The sequence below is a fragment of the Cavia porcellus genome, unplaced genomic scaffold, assembly GCF_034190915.1.
Source record: "Cavia porcellus strain 051 isolate PalLab524CR breed Dunkin Hartley unplaced genomic scaffold, mCavPor4.1 scaffold_34, whole genome shotgun sequence".
Lineage (NCBI taxonomy): Eukaryota > Metazoa > Chordata > Mammalia > Rodentia > Caviidae > Cavia > Cavia porcellus.
This window is the reverse complement of record NW_026947517.1, coordinates 1,593,786-1,611,639: the sequence shown is the minus strand read 5'-3', so window position 1 is coordinate 1,611,639 and position 17,854 is coordinate 1,593,786. Positions and strand designations below refer to the sequence as shown.

Below are 17,854 nucleotides of genomic sequence, written 5' to 3'. Positions count from 1 at the left end.
CATTACTGTGAGTGTCCCTAATTCTTGACCTCTGTACACATGGACATAAAATAGGGGTAGGGGACACCCATGAAGGCACACAGAATGGGGTGATGCATCCGTATATGAACTGAAGGTGGAGGAAAGGCATACAGGAAGCACTCCCACTGTCCACTCAGGTTTCAGATAGTTATAGAGCAGCACCCTGTTGAGCCCCCATGATTAAAGTAACAGTGCAGACTCCACTCTCTTTCTCACAGAGGCAATATGCCACAAGGGTGGTAAAGGGAGTTGCATTTCAGGCTTCCTGAAGAGTAGAGGACAGGTGGTCACAGCACTGTCCAGGAAACTCTGTCAGATAGTGAGGGCTGATTATGGTTAGCTCACAGGATACCCTGGGAGGACAGTTTGGGAGGGAAGCCAGACCTGTAGTGCTGCTTACACCTGTCCTCCTCAGGATCAGAATTTCTCTTCTTGGCTCCTGGCAGGTGCTGCTGAGAAAGGTGGGACAGCCAGCCCAACCTAATCTGATTGAGTTGGGCCAAGCCTAGCTCACTGAAAATGAGAACTACAGCGAGAAGGAATTGGCCTGGGTCTGTTGGTTTCTGAGGAGGACATGGGACACTATAGAGGGAGGAAGACTCTCAGACTTGGGGCCTCTTGCAACCCAGAGGCATGCAGAAGTGAGTGGGATGAGGCAGAATGGGAAGCTTTCCTGGGGTGCATTTGTGCACAGAGCTGTCCCTGACATGCCCTGGGAGGCCTTGGGGCTTGCAAGGAGCAAGGACAGTTGGGGATTCTTCTAAGGCAAGGCTGGTACCGGACTGAGCTCAAGGTCTACTTACAGATCTTGTGCCAGCCTCACCTCCAATGACCTCACCAGCTCATCAACCTGAAAATCAAGGTCAGATACCCAGTCTGGTGGGATTCCAAGGCAGGTCTGCCACTGGTTCCATGGCAGGTGTCCTCAGCTCCACTTAGGGCTCAGGTCTTGCAAAGTATAGGCCCTTCGTTTTCCCTTCACTTTACCTCTTCTATTTCTCTCAGTTTTCATTTCTACTCTTAAATCTAAGTTCTTTAAAACATTAAATTGTAAGATAATTTAATTTTAAGTTAAGGTTTCATTAGTTTCCACATGTTCAGTTGAGTCATATGTAAGCCCATTGTCAGTTGGTATAATCTTCACATCTGTCTAGTTCCAGCTTTCTGCTCAATGTTGGACCCATCCATACCCCTGTTCTCTCCTGCTAGTCCCCACCCACCACTGACTTTTCGCTCACTGTGATTTACTACCCTGTGTTTTTCATATCAGTGCATCAGATTCTGTTTGGCCAAACATTCCTGGAGGAGACTGGATGCTATTGCTGTTTGACAGAAGAGAAAACCACAGATAGACAAAGTCTATAGGGAAAATGTAGAAATCATTGTGTATGTACTCATCTTTTCATGTCGGAAAATGTTTTCCATGATTTCAGTGATACAAAGGGAGCTACAAATGACTGATTCATTGCATTTGAAAAATAACAATAATGCAAAAATCACAACAGGAAACCTTTCTTTACAACAAATAGTCAGATAGATGGTTTTTATTACAAGTATGAAAGAGGTCTCATGATTCCATTTTGTGAGGGAAATGACAAATTCTTCTAACTCAAAGGGAATCACCAGACATGGCCAATAAGCACACAAAATGCTGAGTCTCCTAAACCTGATACATGCAGGCACACATCCCTGAAAATGGATTCTGAGTGTTCAAACACATAGGGTGTGAACTGCAGCAGAAAGCTTTAAAAATTTCCTTTAACTGGGGTGTGAGAAGACAAGGAAAGTTTTTTGGCAAAATACACCTCTAAATATGTATTTAAAGCATCAAAGAAACCATGAAGAACACAAAGATGAAGACAAACAGGAAGAGGAAGAAGAAGGAGGAGGAGGAAAAAGAAGAAGGAAAAGAAAGAAAAACAAAAAGTAATGACAATGTGTGGGGTTTTGTCTCCAAAGCCTCAGCCTCATTTAGAAAGGAAAGGATCAAAATTTGAAGAATGGAATTGTCACTGTGGAAAATGGACTTTGCCCCAAGGCACTGATGGTGTGTCTGGCCCGCTATGAATGTCCAATCCAAGGCAGAGCTTGGAGCCTGGTGGGGGCTGAGGCCAGGACCCAGGAGTTGAGGCCCCTGGGGCTGAGGTGGCAGAGTCTTTCCTGCACCCTGGTGGCTCTGCCTTATTGGGCCTGCAGGGCTGCAGCATGGATGCAGTGGTGGAAATGGGTGTAAGGCAGGAGGTGCTGGGCTCCTCTGCATGTTGCACACTCCCTGCTTGGCCTGAGGACAGGAAGACTCAAGACCTCCTTGCTGGAAAAAGAGACTCTGAAGAAGATTCTGGTTGTCCTCTACCAGACAGAGATGAACACAATGACTTCTCAGGTAGGGAGGGCAGGACACCCACCAGAGCAGGATCCGCATGGCTTCATGTGTTGGGGGTTTAGAAGTTAGTCATGAATGATGTGTTGCCTTTCTGAATAAAAAGACTCCTTGTTTTATATGTCTATAAAGTGAAGCTTGAATGTTCTTCTATATGCATATCCTACATTACATATAAAAGAGTATTAAGTCATCCATTTCTACTCACCTATTAAAGAAGATACCAACTATTTATTCTTAAGTGAATTGAACAGATGAGAAGTAATATTGAATGGAGCACTATAAATAATGCAGTGGAAAATAAAATGGAAAAACCACAAAGGCATCCCTCCCAGGATGAGAGGTCTGCCATTGACCAGCTCCTCTCTCCTGTCCTCAACTGCTGTGCTGGTCTTTGTCTCTTCACTGCTGGGTGGAGAGAGTGTCAGGACACAAGCTCTCTTCCATCTCAGGAAAGATCAGGGATATGGCCTTCTTTCAGCATTTTTCAGTGTCTGTAATTTATAATTAACTCAGCAGCTGTGCTGTCGAACATTCATGGTTTCTAACTGTCCACACCTTAACTGATTAAGAAGAGAATATGGTGTCTATCAATTTCATTTTTATAATGACCCTTAGAAGTGGAATTTCCAGGTTAAATGTATATAAGATGAATTTGAGGGTAGCAGATATTTCACCTGAATCCTCAGCATAGAGTTAGAGCCTGGTAGAGGAAGACTGAGTCTGCTCAAATCTCTGTGGAGATCTGAAGTCAGAGAGATGGTCGAGGCAGAGGAGCAGGACACCATAGCACCTAGCAGGAACCATAGCTAAAAAAGGCCCAGTCCAGGCTGCCTCATTCATCAGTGAGTTCTAAGGGAGGCATCACACACTCCATACTGGACAGGAGAGAGCGGGAATGGTTTCAGAGCTCCTCCCTACATGCCTGAAGCTCCCTGTCTAACTCAGGGGAGCTCTGTATGAGGTCAGTCTGTTACAGAGCCCAACCTGACTGAATGTTTTCCACCCAGGTGCAGATCTGAACTGCCTTATGTGGATTCACCGTAGCTATGGAGAAGGACAGGTGTTTACAGGGAGCAGGTCAGGAGATGGGGACACTGAAGGCAGGTCACGGTATGAGCCTTAAATAAGAGACCAGGCCCTCACCAGGCCCAGGTTCTACCAGCAGTAACCACACCCTGCAAGAATGTGCATTAAATCTGAGTAACTGAAAGGAGTTACTTACAAAATTATATATTATAGAGATAGTTTGATGATAGAAAAGTAAATGGTAGCATCCGTAAATAAAATAAGATGTGACCTTTAATGGATATGTGGTGTCCATTGCTGTCCCCGAACCACATGCATCAGAAGGAAATAGTCTGATTAACAGAGCAATAAGGAGTACAGGCAATGGGTAAAAATCACAGCTGCTTAATAACAACAACAAAGCTGGCATACAAAAAGTGCACTGGTGAATTTTATCCAGTATATAATAAAGAATACTGATTGTTTTTCAATTCTTCAATCAAGTTGAAGGAAAACCCACCACCAACTTCTTTTAAGTGACAAAGTTAATGTTATCCTGAGAATGAAGCCAGACAATAATGTGTTAAAAATAACATAAATGAAAACACTCTGCTGGCTAATATTCCTACCAAACATACACAAAATTGTTCAGCTAAATGTTTGCAACATTAACTCACCAGCATATTCAAAATTAACCAACATGATCAATACTGGGCTCAATCTCAGTGGTGTAAGAATGGTCCCTCTCTCACAAACTATCTGTTTCCACTGGTTTTAACATGTTGTATCTTACTATATTTTACTATATGTGATAGTATAAAGAAAAATTTTTATAGGCAAGGAGATATTATAGAAACCATTGTTCGTTTTCTGTTAACTGAGTCTAAATACCCTGTAATTCTTTCATTCTGTTGAATGGCTTCACACTGTCTTGATATGCTTGATGCTATCGTATACAAAGTTATACTCAAATAATTCAAGGAATGAGGCACTTTGATGGTTACTATTATGTTAGATTTTCTGGGAGTGAAACACAATTATGCTTAAATTGTTCCATTCTGACCACTGTTGTTCTATTACAATGTCCTCTTTTATCTCAATCTCCAACCTTTTTTTTAAATTAAACTATTTTATTTTTTTCAATTAAGGGAAAACTAAATTTAAAAATAGCGGGATATATTATAGTAATTATTTGTTTTCCTATTAACCTGATTTGAACCCCAGTATTGCTCTCCACATCTTGTTCTGATTTTACTATATTCTATTTTGTTTGATAGTATCAAGTTTGAGGGTATAGGCAACCACTTTGAAGGCAATAAGATTTATTATGATGCCCATTATAGTTTGACTATGATCTTTTTTGAAATATTGCAAGGTCTCCAGTGTAGGTTTTATTGGTCTTGTTCTGTACTGTTTTGATCAATTCTATTATACCTGATGATATAGGAACTCTTTTTAAAAATAGCAAGAGGCACAATGGTAACCATTTTTGATCATCTGATATTCTATTTTTGCATCATGTACTATGCCCATCCTTCTGTTCTAACTGACTGTTTTATTTAATCATGTTAGGATTTATTCTCTTCAAAAAATGTAATAAGAACTGTGGGAGTAAAAAAACTCAAAATGTGTAATTGTTATTGTAAAAAAAGAGAGGAAAAGAAGGTGGTCTAAGGGATATAACTGCATGCTTGAGTGTGTAGGATGGAAAACCATATTACTGAGCTTTTGTTGGATCACTGAACAGAACTTTCTGCAACCTCACTGTATGAATGTCCACTTTATATGCTTTAATTTTATAATTTGGACAACTGTTTCTAAGATGACAATATGTAACCTATTGACTAGTGATTTCTTACTGTATTTTTTCTTGAAATTCTGTATTACTTGTACCCTTTTATTGCTTTGTTTTTTATTTACTTTCTTTTTTCTCTTTAATTAAAAAATAATCAAACCTGGAATGGATATCTTTTATTCATTTATTTTTTTGGCTCTGGAAATCAAACTCATGACCTCACCCTTGCCAGGCAGGTGCTTAAGCCACTGAGCTAAATCCCCAGCACACCAATGGATATCTTTTACATCTTTCCATCTTCAGAGTAGTTGCCTCTGCTCTTGAACTTGATACCAACAAGCATACCAAATGTGAATAAAATCACTCAAGGCCAAATAACATTGAAACAATCCAGCTTCAAAGAAGATCAGTCATAGAAGACAATGTAAGTAATATAGGTATTCAGTTTTAGTTAATAGGAAATTAAGGATAATTACCATGGTATAACCTGATATTTTTGGGTTATCTCTCTGTGCCCTCAAATCTAATATGAGTAGACAGACCAGAACAAAATATAATTAAACTAAACAGAACAACAAGACTTCTTTAGCTTTTAAGTCCTGATACACTTTTAACAATGTCCTCTGCCTTCTTTTATTAGGCAATTCCTCAGCTTTCTCCTTCTCAGGATACTATTATTCACTGTTCAGAGTGATATTAGTCTAGTCTCTTGTGTTCCATTTCAGCATACATAAAGATAAAGACAGCTACTATGAAGAGAATGAGAGACATTATGGTAGTCAATATCGACTTCCCCAAAATCAGTCTTGAATATTGAAAAAGCCTGCATCATCCTGTAATTATTTGATTAGTTCTATAATATTCAGTATATATTCATTGTGTGTGAGGATGGGAACAACTATTTGGAAGAAAAATAGAGACAGTAAGATAGACAGTGAACAATTCCAGTGGACTTGCTTTGAAATCTGTGTTTCCTTAACTTGTTTCCTTATGAACTGTTCTGCTCTGTTTCGCCATGTTTAATCTTACCCTCTTTAAGAAAAAAAATTGTGTAGGACAGATAGGCATATTAAAAACTTTTTGGTGGATCATTGAGGTGAACTGTTGATAGTGTCATTATTTGAATATCACTTTGTATGCTTTAAATTTGTAACTTGAACAACTACTTCTAAGATGACAATATGATACTAGTCAACTAGTGATTTCTTATTGTTTATTTTTCTGAAATTCTGTATTATTTCTACATTTTTTCTCTTTAAATAAACAACATTACAATTCACCAAAAAATATAAAATTTAAGTTTTAAAGACAAAATATTAAGTACATAGGCACTATCCATACTTGAAAGTGAAAAAGCCCATTTCAGTTTAGCATGTTTAATTACAAGATGCCATGTTGAAGCACAAAAACACTTTAAAAAATCTAGAGAGGTACAGTGATTAACTGAAAATCAAAAAACATATGCAATTGAGTAGAGATCCACCTCAGATTTGTCATTTCTGGAATATTTGTGAAGAAATATTGACATCAAACTTCTGTATTGATTATTTCTTCAGGTCTCCTTGGGATTTTTAAAGTAAACTGTCTGAACAGTGATGCTTTTTCTAAGTATTTAACAAGAAACATGGATTACCATATTTCTCACATTGTTAATCCCATAGCATCTCTGCCCAGTGAGCTCTTTCAGATATGTAACAATGATCAAGTATGCTGAGAGTATTCCCATAACACATAGGAATTATCTCTTGTGTGAGTTTTTTCATGTATTTCACTTACAATCTGGCTGCTGAAAATGTCTCCACTTGCTTACATAGCCAGTGGTTCTTCCCAGTGTGAATTCTTTCATGTGTTTTGCAATGACTATATGCAGTAAAAGCTTTGTCACATTGTTATGTACATAGGCTTTCTCACCAGTGTGAAGTCATTGATGTATTTTACAAAATCAATGTGTGGTGAAAGCTTTCTCACATTCTTCACATACACAGGGTTTTTCAATCATGTAAATTTTATAATGTATTGGACAATGAGCATTTCTCCTGAAACCTTTCCCACATTCCTTACATATGTAAGTTTTCTGCCCAGTGTGAAAATTTTCATGCATTATGCAATATGTACATGTGCTGAAACCATTCTCATGATGCCTATATACACTGGTTTTATATTGAATGTGAACTTTCATGTTTCTTACAATCTCCCTGTGTTTTAAAAGCTTTCCCATATTGCTTACATACATATGGTTTCTCTCCAGTGTGAATGCTTTCATGAACCTTACAATTTGCACTTGTGTTAAAAGCTTTCCCACATTGCTTACATACATATGGTTTCTCTCCAGTGTGAATTCTTTCATGTTCCTTACAATGTCCAGGTCTGGTAAAAGCTTTCCCACATTGCTTACATACATATGGTTTCTCTCCAGTGTGAATACTTTCATGTTCCTTACAATGTCCAGGTCTGGTAAAAGCTTTCCCACATTGCTTACATACATATGGTTTCTCTCCAGTGTGAATTCTTTCATGATTCTTACATTCTCCCTGTGTTCTAAAAGCTTTCCCACATTGCTTACATACATAGGGTTTCTCTCCAGTGTGAATTCTTTCATGAACCTTATAACTTGCATGTGTGTTAAAAGCTTTCCCACATTGCTTACATACATATGGTTTCTCTCCAGTGTGAATTCTTTCATGTTGCTTACAATGTTCAGATCTGGTGAATCTTTTTCCACATTGCTGACATATATATGGTTTCTCTCCAGTGTGAATTCTTTCATGTTCCTTACAATGTCCAAGTTGGGTGAAACCTTTTCCACATTGCTTACACACATAGGGTTTCTCTGCAGTGTGAACATTTTCATGTATTTGAAAATGAATTTTACTGCTAAAAGCTTTCACACATTTCTTACATATATGCGATTTCTGCCCAGTGTGAAGTTTTTCATGGATTACACAATAAGTACATGTGCTGAAAGCTTTCTCACAGTGCTTATATTTATAACGTTTTTCTCTGGAGTGAAGACTTTCATGTACTTGACAATATGTACGTGTTGTAAAAGCTTTCCCACACTCCTTACATATGTAGGGTCTCTCTCCTCTGTGAATTCTTTCATGTTTCTTACAAATTCCATTTGTGGTAAAACCTTTCCCACATTGCTTGCATACATAGGGTTTCCCTCCACTGCAATATTTTTCATGGATCTGAACATTGTGGTGTGTTTCTGTTACTTTCACATTCACATTACCTTCTGCAATACAAAGGAATACTTCTTTACACTGATTCCAAGATGTATGTCCATAGGATTTCCCTAGCTTGTAATTTCTGTAAAGAAAAAATCACATATAGGATTTATAACCATATTACTAAGCTTTTCTTGGAGAGTTGAACAAAACTATTTGCAGTCTCACTGTTTGAATCCCCACTTCATATGTTTCACTTTTGTATTTCATAACTATTTCTACGAGCAGGATATGTAATCATCATCTTGCGATTTCTTACTGCTTATTTTCACTTTGAAAGCAGTATTATTTCTACTTATTTTGTCTTATTTAATCTTTCCTTATATTAAATTTAAAATAAGAAAAATTCACAGTGAAATGGGTCTCCATTTAATGACTGCATTAATATCAAGTTCTGTTTTTAATGCCTGCTAAGAAATTCTGACCATGAAGCAACAGAATGGCCTTGTAAGATATGTTGAAAACAACCATTCCCAAAAGACTGGTACACATTTGGAAATCTTAAAAATTGGTACTTTGAAATGCAGAATCTTTAGCTTCATTTTGGGCATGGGTACATACATGTATCACACGCAGATTATTTTCATATGTTTTGCCATCACAATCTCCCTTCTGTCCTTAACCTGTTGTTCCCTTTTCGATATGGTCAGTCTTACTTTTCTCTGTCAACTCTGTTTCATTTCATTCCACATTTTGTATTTTGGTTTCTCATCTAAAAGAAACCCAGTGACCTTTTAAGTTTTATAGCTGAGCTATTTCACTGAATTGATGGGTGAAAGACCCATCTAATTCATATGGCAAATGACATTATATTATATATTTTTTGACATTATATAACACATATTTTTCTTTTCTGGGCTGGCAATGAACAACAGGTATTAGCATAAATCTATAGCTTTTTAAAAATCTATTTTAAGAGATTTTCACTGATCATTAAGCTGGGAAGTTTGAACTTGAATTTGCCATTCTGCAAAATCTGATTCCTAGTGTGCTGGGTTTACAAGAATGCACAATCACAGAGAGTCTATTAACATTTTCCTTCTCCACAAATCCAGTGATAGATAGATATGCTTCAAGGCCTGATCTGTTATAACTTGATCTGCTTTGTATATGAGTAAGCATGTATCAGTATTTTATGTGGATTTTGAGATTTTAAAAATATCCAGGACAAGTATGAGGGGATCAATTTCTAGAGAAACCTGCATACAGATATTCAAAATGAGTGTACTAACATTCCACCAGCCTACTAAGAGTATTAATCAGAATTGCTGATTGTCTAGAGCATGGCTTGGAAACATGAGTACTCAGTTTTATTTCAAATTCTATTGCAATCTTAGCAATTGTTACATAATGAGTGTGTTGTATTCACATGTATATATGGATAGAAAAACTGAAGGCAGAATGTCATAACTCAAAGTGTATGCCTTTCGTACACATCTATATGCAATGTCATACATTTTCATGATTTAATTCCCTCGTATATACACTAGCTTATACATCTTTGGAGAATATTACTGACATTAAATTGAATGGTGCCTCATTTCTCTGGTGGTCATTTTTCTGCTGAGTCACTAATTACACAGGAACATTCCTCTCCTTGTGAGTGTCAATTACCTTAAGTATCTCCAGTAAATTTTGCCTTCTTTTTCAGCTTCCTGGATATCCCCAAGTCCTCCTGAATTGTAGACATAGAAATACCAGGACTCAGTTGAGTAATACATACAAATTAATAGATTTTGTTTAGATTTACGATATAATGTGTCCAGGTCTGAGCTATTTTTAAAAATATTTTCATATTGTTTTTAACGAAACAGCACTAATGAGCAACAAACAATATTCTGACAGCATGAGTGCCAAAAAGTATTCATCCTTACCTATTGCAGCCATGTTCCTAAAGATTTCACCCATCACATTTCTGTAGAGGTTCTTTTGGGATGGACTCAGCAAAGTCCACTCATCATTGCTGAAGTTCACAACCACATCCTCAAAGGTCACCGCCTCCTAAAGGATCATACACATACTTCTCAAAGAAAGGTTGAGACCCCAGGTTTGGGGTATCTTAAATTCTCTCCTAGAAATCTGAATCAAAAGCAAAGTGTGGTGGCACATATTTATAATCGCAGCACTCAAAAGGTGGAGACAGGAAGGTATCAGTGAGGTCAGGGCAATTCTAGGCTCCATAGGGTGTTCAAATCCAGCTGATATACATACGAAAAGCTTGTCTCAATAAAACAAAACAAAACTAAACAAATAGGGGGCTGGGGATTTAGCTCAGCGGCATAAGCGCCTGCCTTGCAAGCAGGCAGTCGTGAGTTCGATCCCTGGTACCGATAAAAATGAAAAAGACAAAAAAAAAAAAAAAAAAAAAAAACTAAACAAATAAAGCCAAACAAAATAGCTCAATGAAGACTGATTTGTTCAAATTTAAATCCATGTCTTGGTCATTAATTTTGTATCTATACACATTTTTGAAGACAGCAAATTTGATGCTAGATTGCAACTCACTGCTAATGTAACAGCCAAATAAGAGCACTGATTCTTGTGACACATCATGGCAAGACTCCCTGTGCACTGCCTCTAAAACAGAGCTCACAGTGAGAAGCCTACAGCACCAGCAACCGCAAAGCACAGAGGCATATAAATATCTCATCAATTGACTGGGAAGCTAGGTAAGCACCTCCCCTCCCTGGTCAGCAGTGGTGGTTTGGCAGACTGCAGCCCTTCCAGGGGCAAACCAGCAGCAGCTCCTGTGATCCATGCCATGCTGGAATTTAGAACACTATGAGGCCAATTAAGCACCACTTCTCCCTGGTAAGCAGTGGCAGTCTGGCAGACTGCGGCCCTTCCAGGGGGAGAACCGGCAGCAGCTCCTGAGATCCGTGCTATGTTGGAACTTAGGAAGCTGTGAATCCAAACAAGCAGCCTGTCTCCCTACTAAGCAATAGTGAACCTACTGATTCACAGCCTAGAATCAAACATCCCACTTCCCTACCCCTCTTCTCCTGTCACCCCCCCCCCATTAGCAAATGGGAACCAGAAATCTGAGCGTTTCCTGGGAAGTAGATCATAGCAAGTAAGGGGGACTTCCTTCTACTATCTCTTTGAAGGGAAATGTTTTTATTATTGTTTCACTCTATTCTGATTAATGGTACTGCTCAATTCAATATTCTGTTTTGATGAGTTCTATATTGTTCTGTATTTCATCTCATTTTGATATATGTGATTAAAGAACAACTATTACAAAGATAACAAAATATACTGTGATACCTATTACTGTTATCCCAGTAACCTGTTGTGAAGTTGTGTACCAATTTCACTGTATGAACTTAGTTGGCCTTATGCTGCCTTGTTCTGTTGTATTTTACCAATTTCAAAATTAAATAAAAAATCTCATCAATCACTTTGATAGAGTACAAATGATGTCACTTCAAAACTCATTTAGGCCAATGAGTACTTTGTTCTTAATATACTTAAGCAGCATTTTGAAACATTAATTTGGATTCATAGAACAAAACATAAATAACATAAAATATAGTATATAAATAATAACTCAAGTGTTAGTGGAAAACAGCTGTATTTTAAAAATATGTATATACAATGAAACCAGGCCCAAGCTGTAAATTATACCTCACTGTCACCAAGTGATCACTTTCAATTCAAATATAAGAAATGTATCTTGGGATGCTGGTGAAGGATTTCTTCCTTGAATTTGGGGCTATCCTAAGTTACACAGCCATCTAAAATAGACAAACCCTGATTGAGAAACCAAACAGACAAAGTGAAACTTAAAAAGAGAATGCATAAGACACCTTGGGTTTGTTTTTTAAAAATTATAGCCATAAAATAGAGAAAAATTCCAACAATATTCAACACTTTCTGAGAAACAATGTGGATATCTTGCATACTACACAGAAAATATTTTCATAGCGGTGTATTTAGCTCAGTGGCATGAATGCCTGTCTGGAAAGCATAGGTCATGCATTCGATCCTTTGTACAAAAAAATTGAAAATTTCACCTTCATGACACTGGGGCATAATTAGAGATAATCAAAATTAGATCTAAATTGCAATGGAACAAAAAAAATCATGGATTGACAGGGATGCGGAATACCGATTTTTGCCAGAGCTGGTGTTGATCACCTCAAGGAAGCAATCAGAACCCAACTTTACTTCATACTTACTCTAAGAACTACCTAACTTTCAGTGAAGACCCTCTCTGTTGTATGTTCTGCTATTTGCTGCCTGCATCCTGTCAGTCACTTCCACATCTTTTCCACACTCCTCTGATTCATCCAAACAGAAAACACTTCATGCCTAACTATTGATATCGCTGCAAAATTTCTATTTAGGGCTTCTCATTTACACCACTTAGATATGTCCATTGTAGAGAATTTCCATATTTAAACTATTAACAACCAAGCTTCTAAATCAGCTCTTAATTCAGAGATGACACCCCTATTCCTTTCCATTCAGAAGGATATCACGTGTATATGTCCATGCAAATGCCTAAATTTTGGCATTTTTCCATGAGAATTTAACAGGTAGCCCTTTCTGGAATTTGTCCTTCACAAATTTTTACCCTGTGCTTGATAACACGTTCATATTTGCTTCATTTTTCTCAGACTTCAAAACTCTATGGCTGTTCTCACAAACCTAGTCTGTGAGCAGGGGTGACACCTAAATAACTAAGTATGTTCAGAAATTATTATGCAATGTTCTGTATAATACACAGGAGTTCACCAGTTGTTTGGGAAGCCTTTCTCCACTGAGGCACACTACTACACCTCTGAATTCTCAGGACCTTTGTCACTACCTTTCATGAGGATGGAAATAGGAGAACATATTATAAATTTAGGAGATCACTATAAATACAAATAAGCCCAAGTTTAAGTTGAGCCATTGTGGCTATGAGGCCCTGCATTACATACATTAATAAACTCTGGACACTCCAGATCTGCTAATCTGAGGAAATAGAGCATAGACCTAGCTCATTACTGCCCTACAAGCTACAAAAGCATCATAGTCAGGGTCTTCCAAAGCTCCTCCTAATGCCTAAGATGGTGGACTTACCAGGCTAGCAGTGAATTTCAAAGATGATACTTGAGTCTGCTGCTTTCATAGTGAAGCCAGGGTTCTGGGGACCCCAAATTACCCTTGCCAACAGCAATAGCAAAAGGGATAGTGAATAACCCATGGCCAAAACTGGAGGACCTCAGGAGCTTAAGCTAACTAAATACCTGAGGCTCCAGACACCGGAACTACTCCTAAACACTTGTAACTGGTTTTACCCAATCCATCCTATTTCTGGGCTCCTATCCACAACCTCACTATTCCATGGATCCAGGATCTCTCAGGTTCTTTGCTAATCAGGCCACAGGACATCAAAAGTACTAAATGGGATCCAGCAAGTGTTTTGCTACCAGTATTGTACTCAGAAAAGGTAAATCATGCTGAGACACTAGAAGAAACAAAAGTCACAGCCATCAATGGCCTGAAAATTGGACAGTTCATATAGCCTGCCCCTTCATCACTGACTGACTCCTGCTCTACTGCCCTCCTTCTGAGTCAAGAATAAACAGAGAAATGAACCCCTCACTGCAAGAGTGGATCCTAAAAGATAGACTGTAGTGGAAAGACTTCTCCAGCTGTCATTCTTCTACAGTGGTGAACTCAGCTCGACAGAGGAGTGTTTGTACTGAAGAGCTTTACCTCAGGCTTTTAATTTGTAAATCCATTTTATTTCAAGGAAAAAAGAACACATCAACTAAAATTAAAATCAAAACATGTCAATCAGGGGGCAACAATGGTATATACATTGCACACTGTCATCCCCAGATCATTCACCCAGAGCACAAGACATCTGTAATCAATTTTCCAAACAGTACTGTTACAGGGACCTGAGTTATTTAAATACTATTGGCATGAGACAGGACTAGATCCCCCAAGGAGCCCATGCAGGAGACCGGATACCTTGCAACTATGGGGAAGACTGACACCTCATGCTATGGGCCAAGGCTCAAGACAAATGATAAGCAAATTCATCCATATCCTAAAGATTGATATTCTAAATAGTTCCCTAGCACTCTGAGGAAGTCAGGAGTCACCATTCAAAGAAATGTATCCTTATCCTAAAGACTGACATTCTAAATAGTACCTATCATCCTGAGGAACTCAGGAGTCACCCTCCCAAACCCCTAAGGGAAGAGACACAGCTGTCTAAGAATGCCTGCTTTCTATGTGACTCCCTTCCCCCTTTGTTACCAATTTAATCAACTTTACCTGAACTTATAATCTTATTGGCTACCATAACTCTGTCCCATCTTATGCCCATCTGAATTGTGAGTTCCTAGTTTTCCCCACCTTAAACTGACTTCACCACATGATTTTACTCTATAAAGGTCCCTAGAATGGGCAGTGTTTGGCAACCTGCTCAGGATACCTTCTCTCTCTCAGGCAGCTTTTTTTCTCTCAATAAGTATACTCTTCTCTTAATCTCTGTTGTTCCTAAAATTCATTCTTGGACTTTACAGGACAAAAACCTAATATCAGACATAGTAGACCGGGATATTCATTCCAGTATATCAATATCAGTATATACTTTTCTCTTTCTTGAAGTCAGAGAAATCCAGTAGTTTGTATCACACATTGAAGGCTTTTATCCCTGCCTTTAAGTGCTGCTTCTTTTTCTGAAACTGAACTGATCTGTAATTTTCGTTATGGTATTGACAATGCATTAAGGAATTGACTCAAAATATTTCTTATGAATGGGTTACCAACAGCCATGGAGGAAAACAGATAGCAAAAATTCTTTGTTTTGATTTCTTCATTCAAACCAAAGGATGTACTTGAAAGAGCTTTGCCCTTCAAACAATTACAGGACCTCATGGTTGTAGTTCAAGGTGGAAGAAGGTGAAATCAGGGATGCTTACTCATATGGGAAGTTCCTCTTTTCTCCTTGAATACAACTTCCTCTTTCTTTCCAGGGGCCGAAAGAAAATTCCCATCAGCTCCTTGCATGACATCAATGTCCCCTCCAAGCACCACATCCAGTCAAAAGTCACATATACCCCATAACCCATTAGTCAGTGGGGGGGGGGGTGGGAGTCAAACCTTTGGTGGCTGTGGGCTTCTCTCCACATTCTTTAAATAAAAGGCCAGTTTTACATTTCTTATATTCTGCTTCTCTACTGTGCTAATTTACCTCCTCAGTAATCTCAGTAATCTAACCCACTTTAAAGCTATCTCATCACATGATTTTATTCTATAAGGTCTCTAGAAAAGACAGAGTCTTTTGCTACAGGCTCAGAATCCCTCCTGTTTTTCTCAGATAGAAGCTTTCTGATAAGATTTTTGGTGTAGTAAAGAAGAGAATACAAATTCAAAGTGGCCTTTGTTCTAAGAATATGGGGAGAACCCCATGACCACTGGGGGTCTTGCTTTTTCTTCTGGAAATATGTGGGCACCATACATATAGTTTTTGACTTGGATGGTGCTTAATTAAAGGTGGCATTGCTGATATGCAAGTAACTCATTGAGATTCTTTTCTGGCCACAGGTAGGTTGAATAGGGAAAAGGAAAGTGACTTCAAGGTAAAAGTGCCCTGGTTCCACCTCCCAGTTCCAAAATATCCTATTTAGAGCAAAATACTTTCACTTTCTATCTCTCAATAAATATATTCTGCTCTTCAACTCTGTTGTTCCTAAAATTCATTCTTGCACTTTAGAGAACACAAACTCATACCAGACATAGAAGTTCAGGAATTTCATTCCACTTTATCAGAGTATGGTTGCCTGTATTTCTAACTAACTCAGCTGCCTGTAACTTTAAGAATTGTTTATCAATTTGACTTGGGGTAATTTTAGCAAATAAAATGTTCTTAATGTATATAGGGAAATATATCACTAAATTGAAAAAAAATGATTATCGCATTTGTTCTAGCTAGCATCAGCCAACATTTTCAACTTAAAAGTATGTGGGAAAACAATAAATAAAAACAACTCAGAAAACAGCAATCCTATAGGGGGCACTACATCATTTACTGTAATTGCCATGTTATGTGCAGGTATTTCATAGACCACAAAGGAAACATTAAGCCTATTAATTAACAAGTATCAGTTTCAATAAATGTGCTCATAGCACTGCAGCAATGACAACTGTGAATTTTTTTTTTTTGTATGAGAGATTGAACTCATGACCTTGTGCTCTCTGGGAAGCTCCTTGTATCACTGAACTCAATCCCCAGAACCAACAACTTTAGATACTAAATATGACTATTAACAATGTTTAATTTGCCATTGACATATTTAGTTATAAATTTTGTAAACCTACATTTTCACAAATGAAATGATTTTCTTTCCTTACAGTTTAAATTACTTTTGTTTATAGGTACCAGCGATCAAAGTTACAACCTAGCACTTTCCAGGCAAATGTTTCTGCCTGCTGAGCTTAAATCCCTGGCCTGTATAATGAATATTTTTAAATGTATAAACATCACTTTATTCATTCAAATAGTATTGTGATTTTAGCAAAGGATGTCAATGTAGAGAAATTGATATACAAACAGAGAGGAACTGGAACCTCAAAGAGTCAATGCAAAAAACTAAACACAATAATCACTGCTACAGGCACAGCTGAAGAAAGCCAGAACTGAAGGTGAAGATGCAGTGACCATGTCTACATGCTCCTGAAGAGAAACACAATAGTTTGAAATGTACTGCAGTTACCAACACCTCCTCCAGGAAGTCCTGATAGGCATCAATTACCATAGTCAATGACTAGAACAACTGAAATATTGTTCCCACAAAATGCCTTGGCTCTTTCCATATACCTTTTCTGGCTGACTTGTTCCCCTGATGAATAATATTAATTAAGCAGCTATAAGCTTATAGGTTGATTGTAGTCTGAGACCCACACTGTACCCACATTGGGACTTTCCTGTATAACTGTCCCCTGACAGTAGGTCTGTGGCCAAAACACTGAAGACCACTCCAGAAAATTCAGGGCTATTCTTCTTTCTTTTTTTCTAAGAAAATTTTTGAACTTGTTTTGGTTTGTGGCTTCGTTTCTCAATGTTGTGAGCCATTAAACTTGGTGCATTTGACATCAAACAGGGCAGGATTATATTTTTCTTATTTCAATTTAAATATGAAATTCTGCTAAAGGCCATGCTCCAAAGCCTGGATTTCAAGCTGCTTGTTTGCCATGAGTTTAACATTTCCATGAGCTTTTATAAGTTCTCCATTTAGTGAACTGCAAATGTATTGGGGGAAGGAGGTCACTGTTGTTCTGTAGCACAATAGGTGCCATTACTAAATCTGTGTTTGTCACTGCCTCCTGGATGCCACTACATGGCCTTCTTTCCTCTGCAGCATCATTCAATAATTCCCATTTTGCATAAGTCAACTTTCACTCAGCTCTATA

At 38.0% G+C, this 17,854-nt stretch overlaps 1 protein-coding gene across 3 annotated transcripts in view; it reads right to left on the bottom strand.

The window, feature by feature from the left end:
* The window catches only part of LOC134474643 (zinc finger protein 709-like), a 163,621-nt gene that overhangs the window by 53,484 nt on the left and 92,283 nt on the right, over positions 1-17,854 (bottom strand). Inside the window, exons 3-5 of one of the 3 annotated variants that reach the window (XR_010045508.1) lie at positions 10,309-10,435; positions 10,049-10,109; positions 8,440-8,516 (exon numbers count right to left, since the gene is read on the bottom strand). The exons of 1 other annotated variant lie outside the window; for it this stretch is intronic. Coding sequence is in view for 1 of the 2 variants with exons in the window: in XM_063243151.1 (XP_063099221.1) it covers positions 7,361-8,516; positions 10,049-10,109; positions 10,309-10,342 (1,251 nt within the window). In the remaining variant the exon portion in view is untranslated. Of the gene's footprint in view, positions 1-6,403; positions 8,517-10,048; positions 10,110-10,308; positions 10,436-17,854 lie in introns of those variants that run through there. One more of the 3 variants, XM_063243151.1, reaches the window with a different exon arrangement.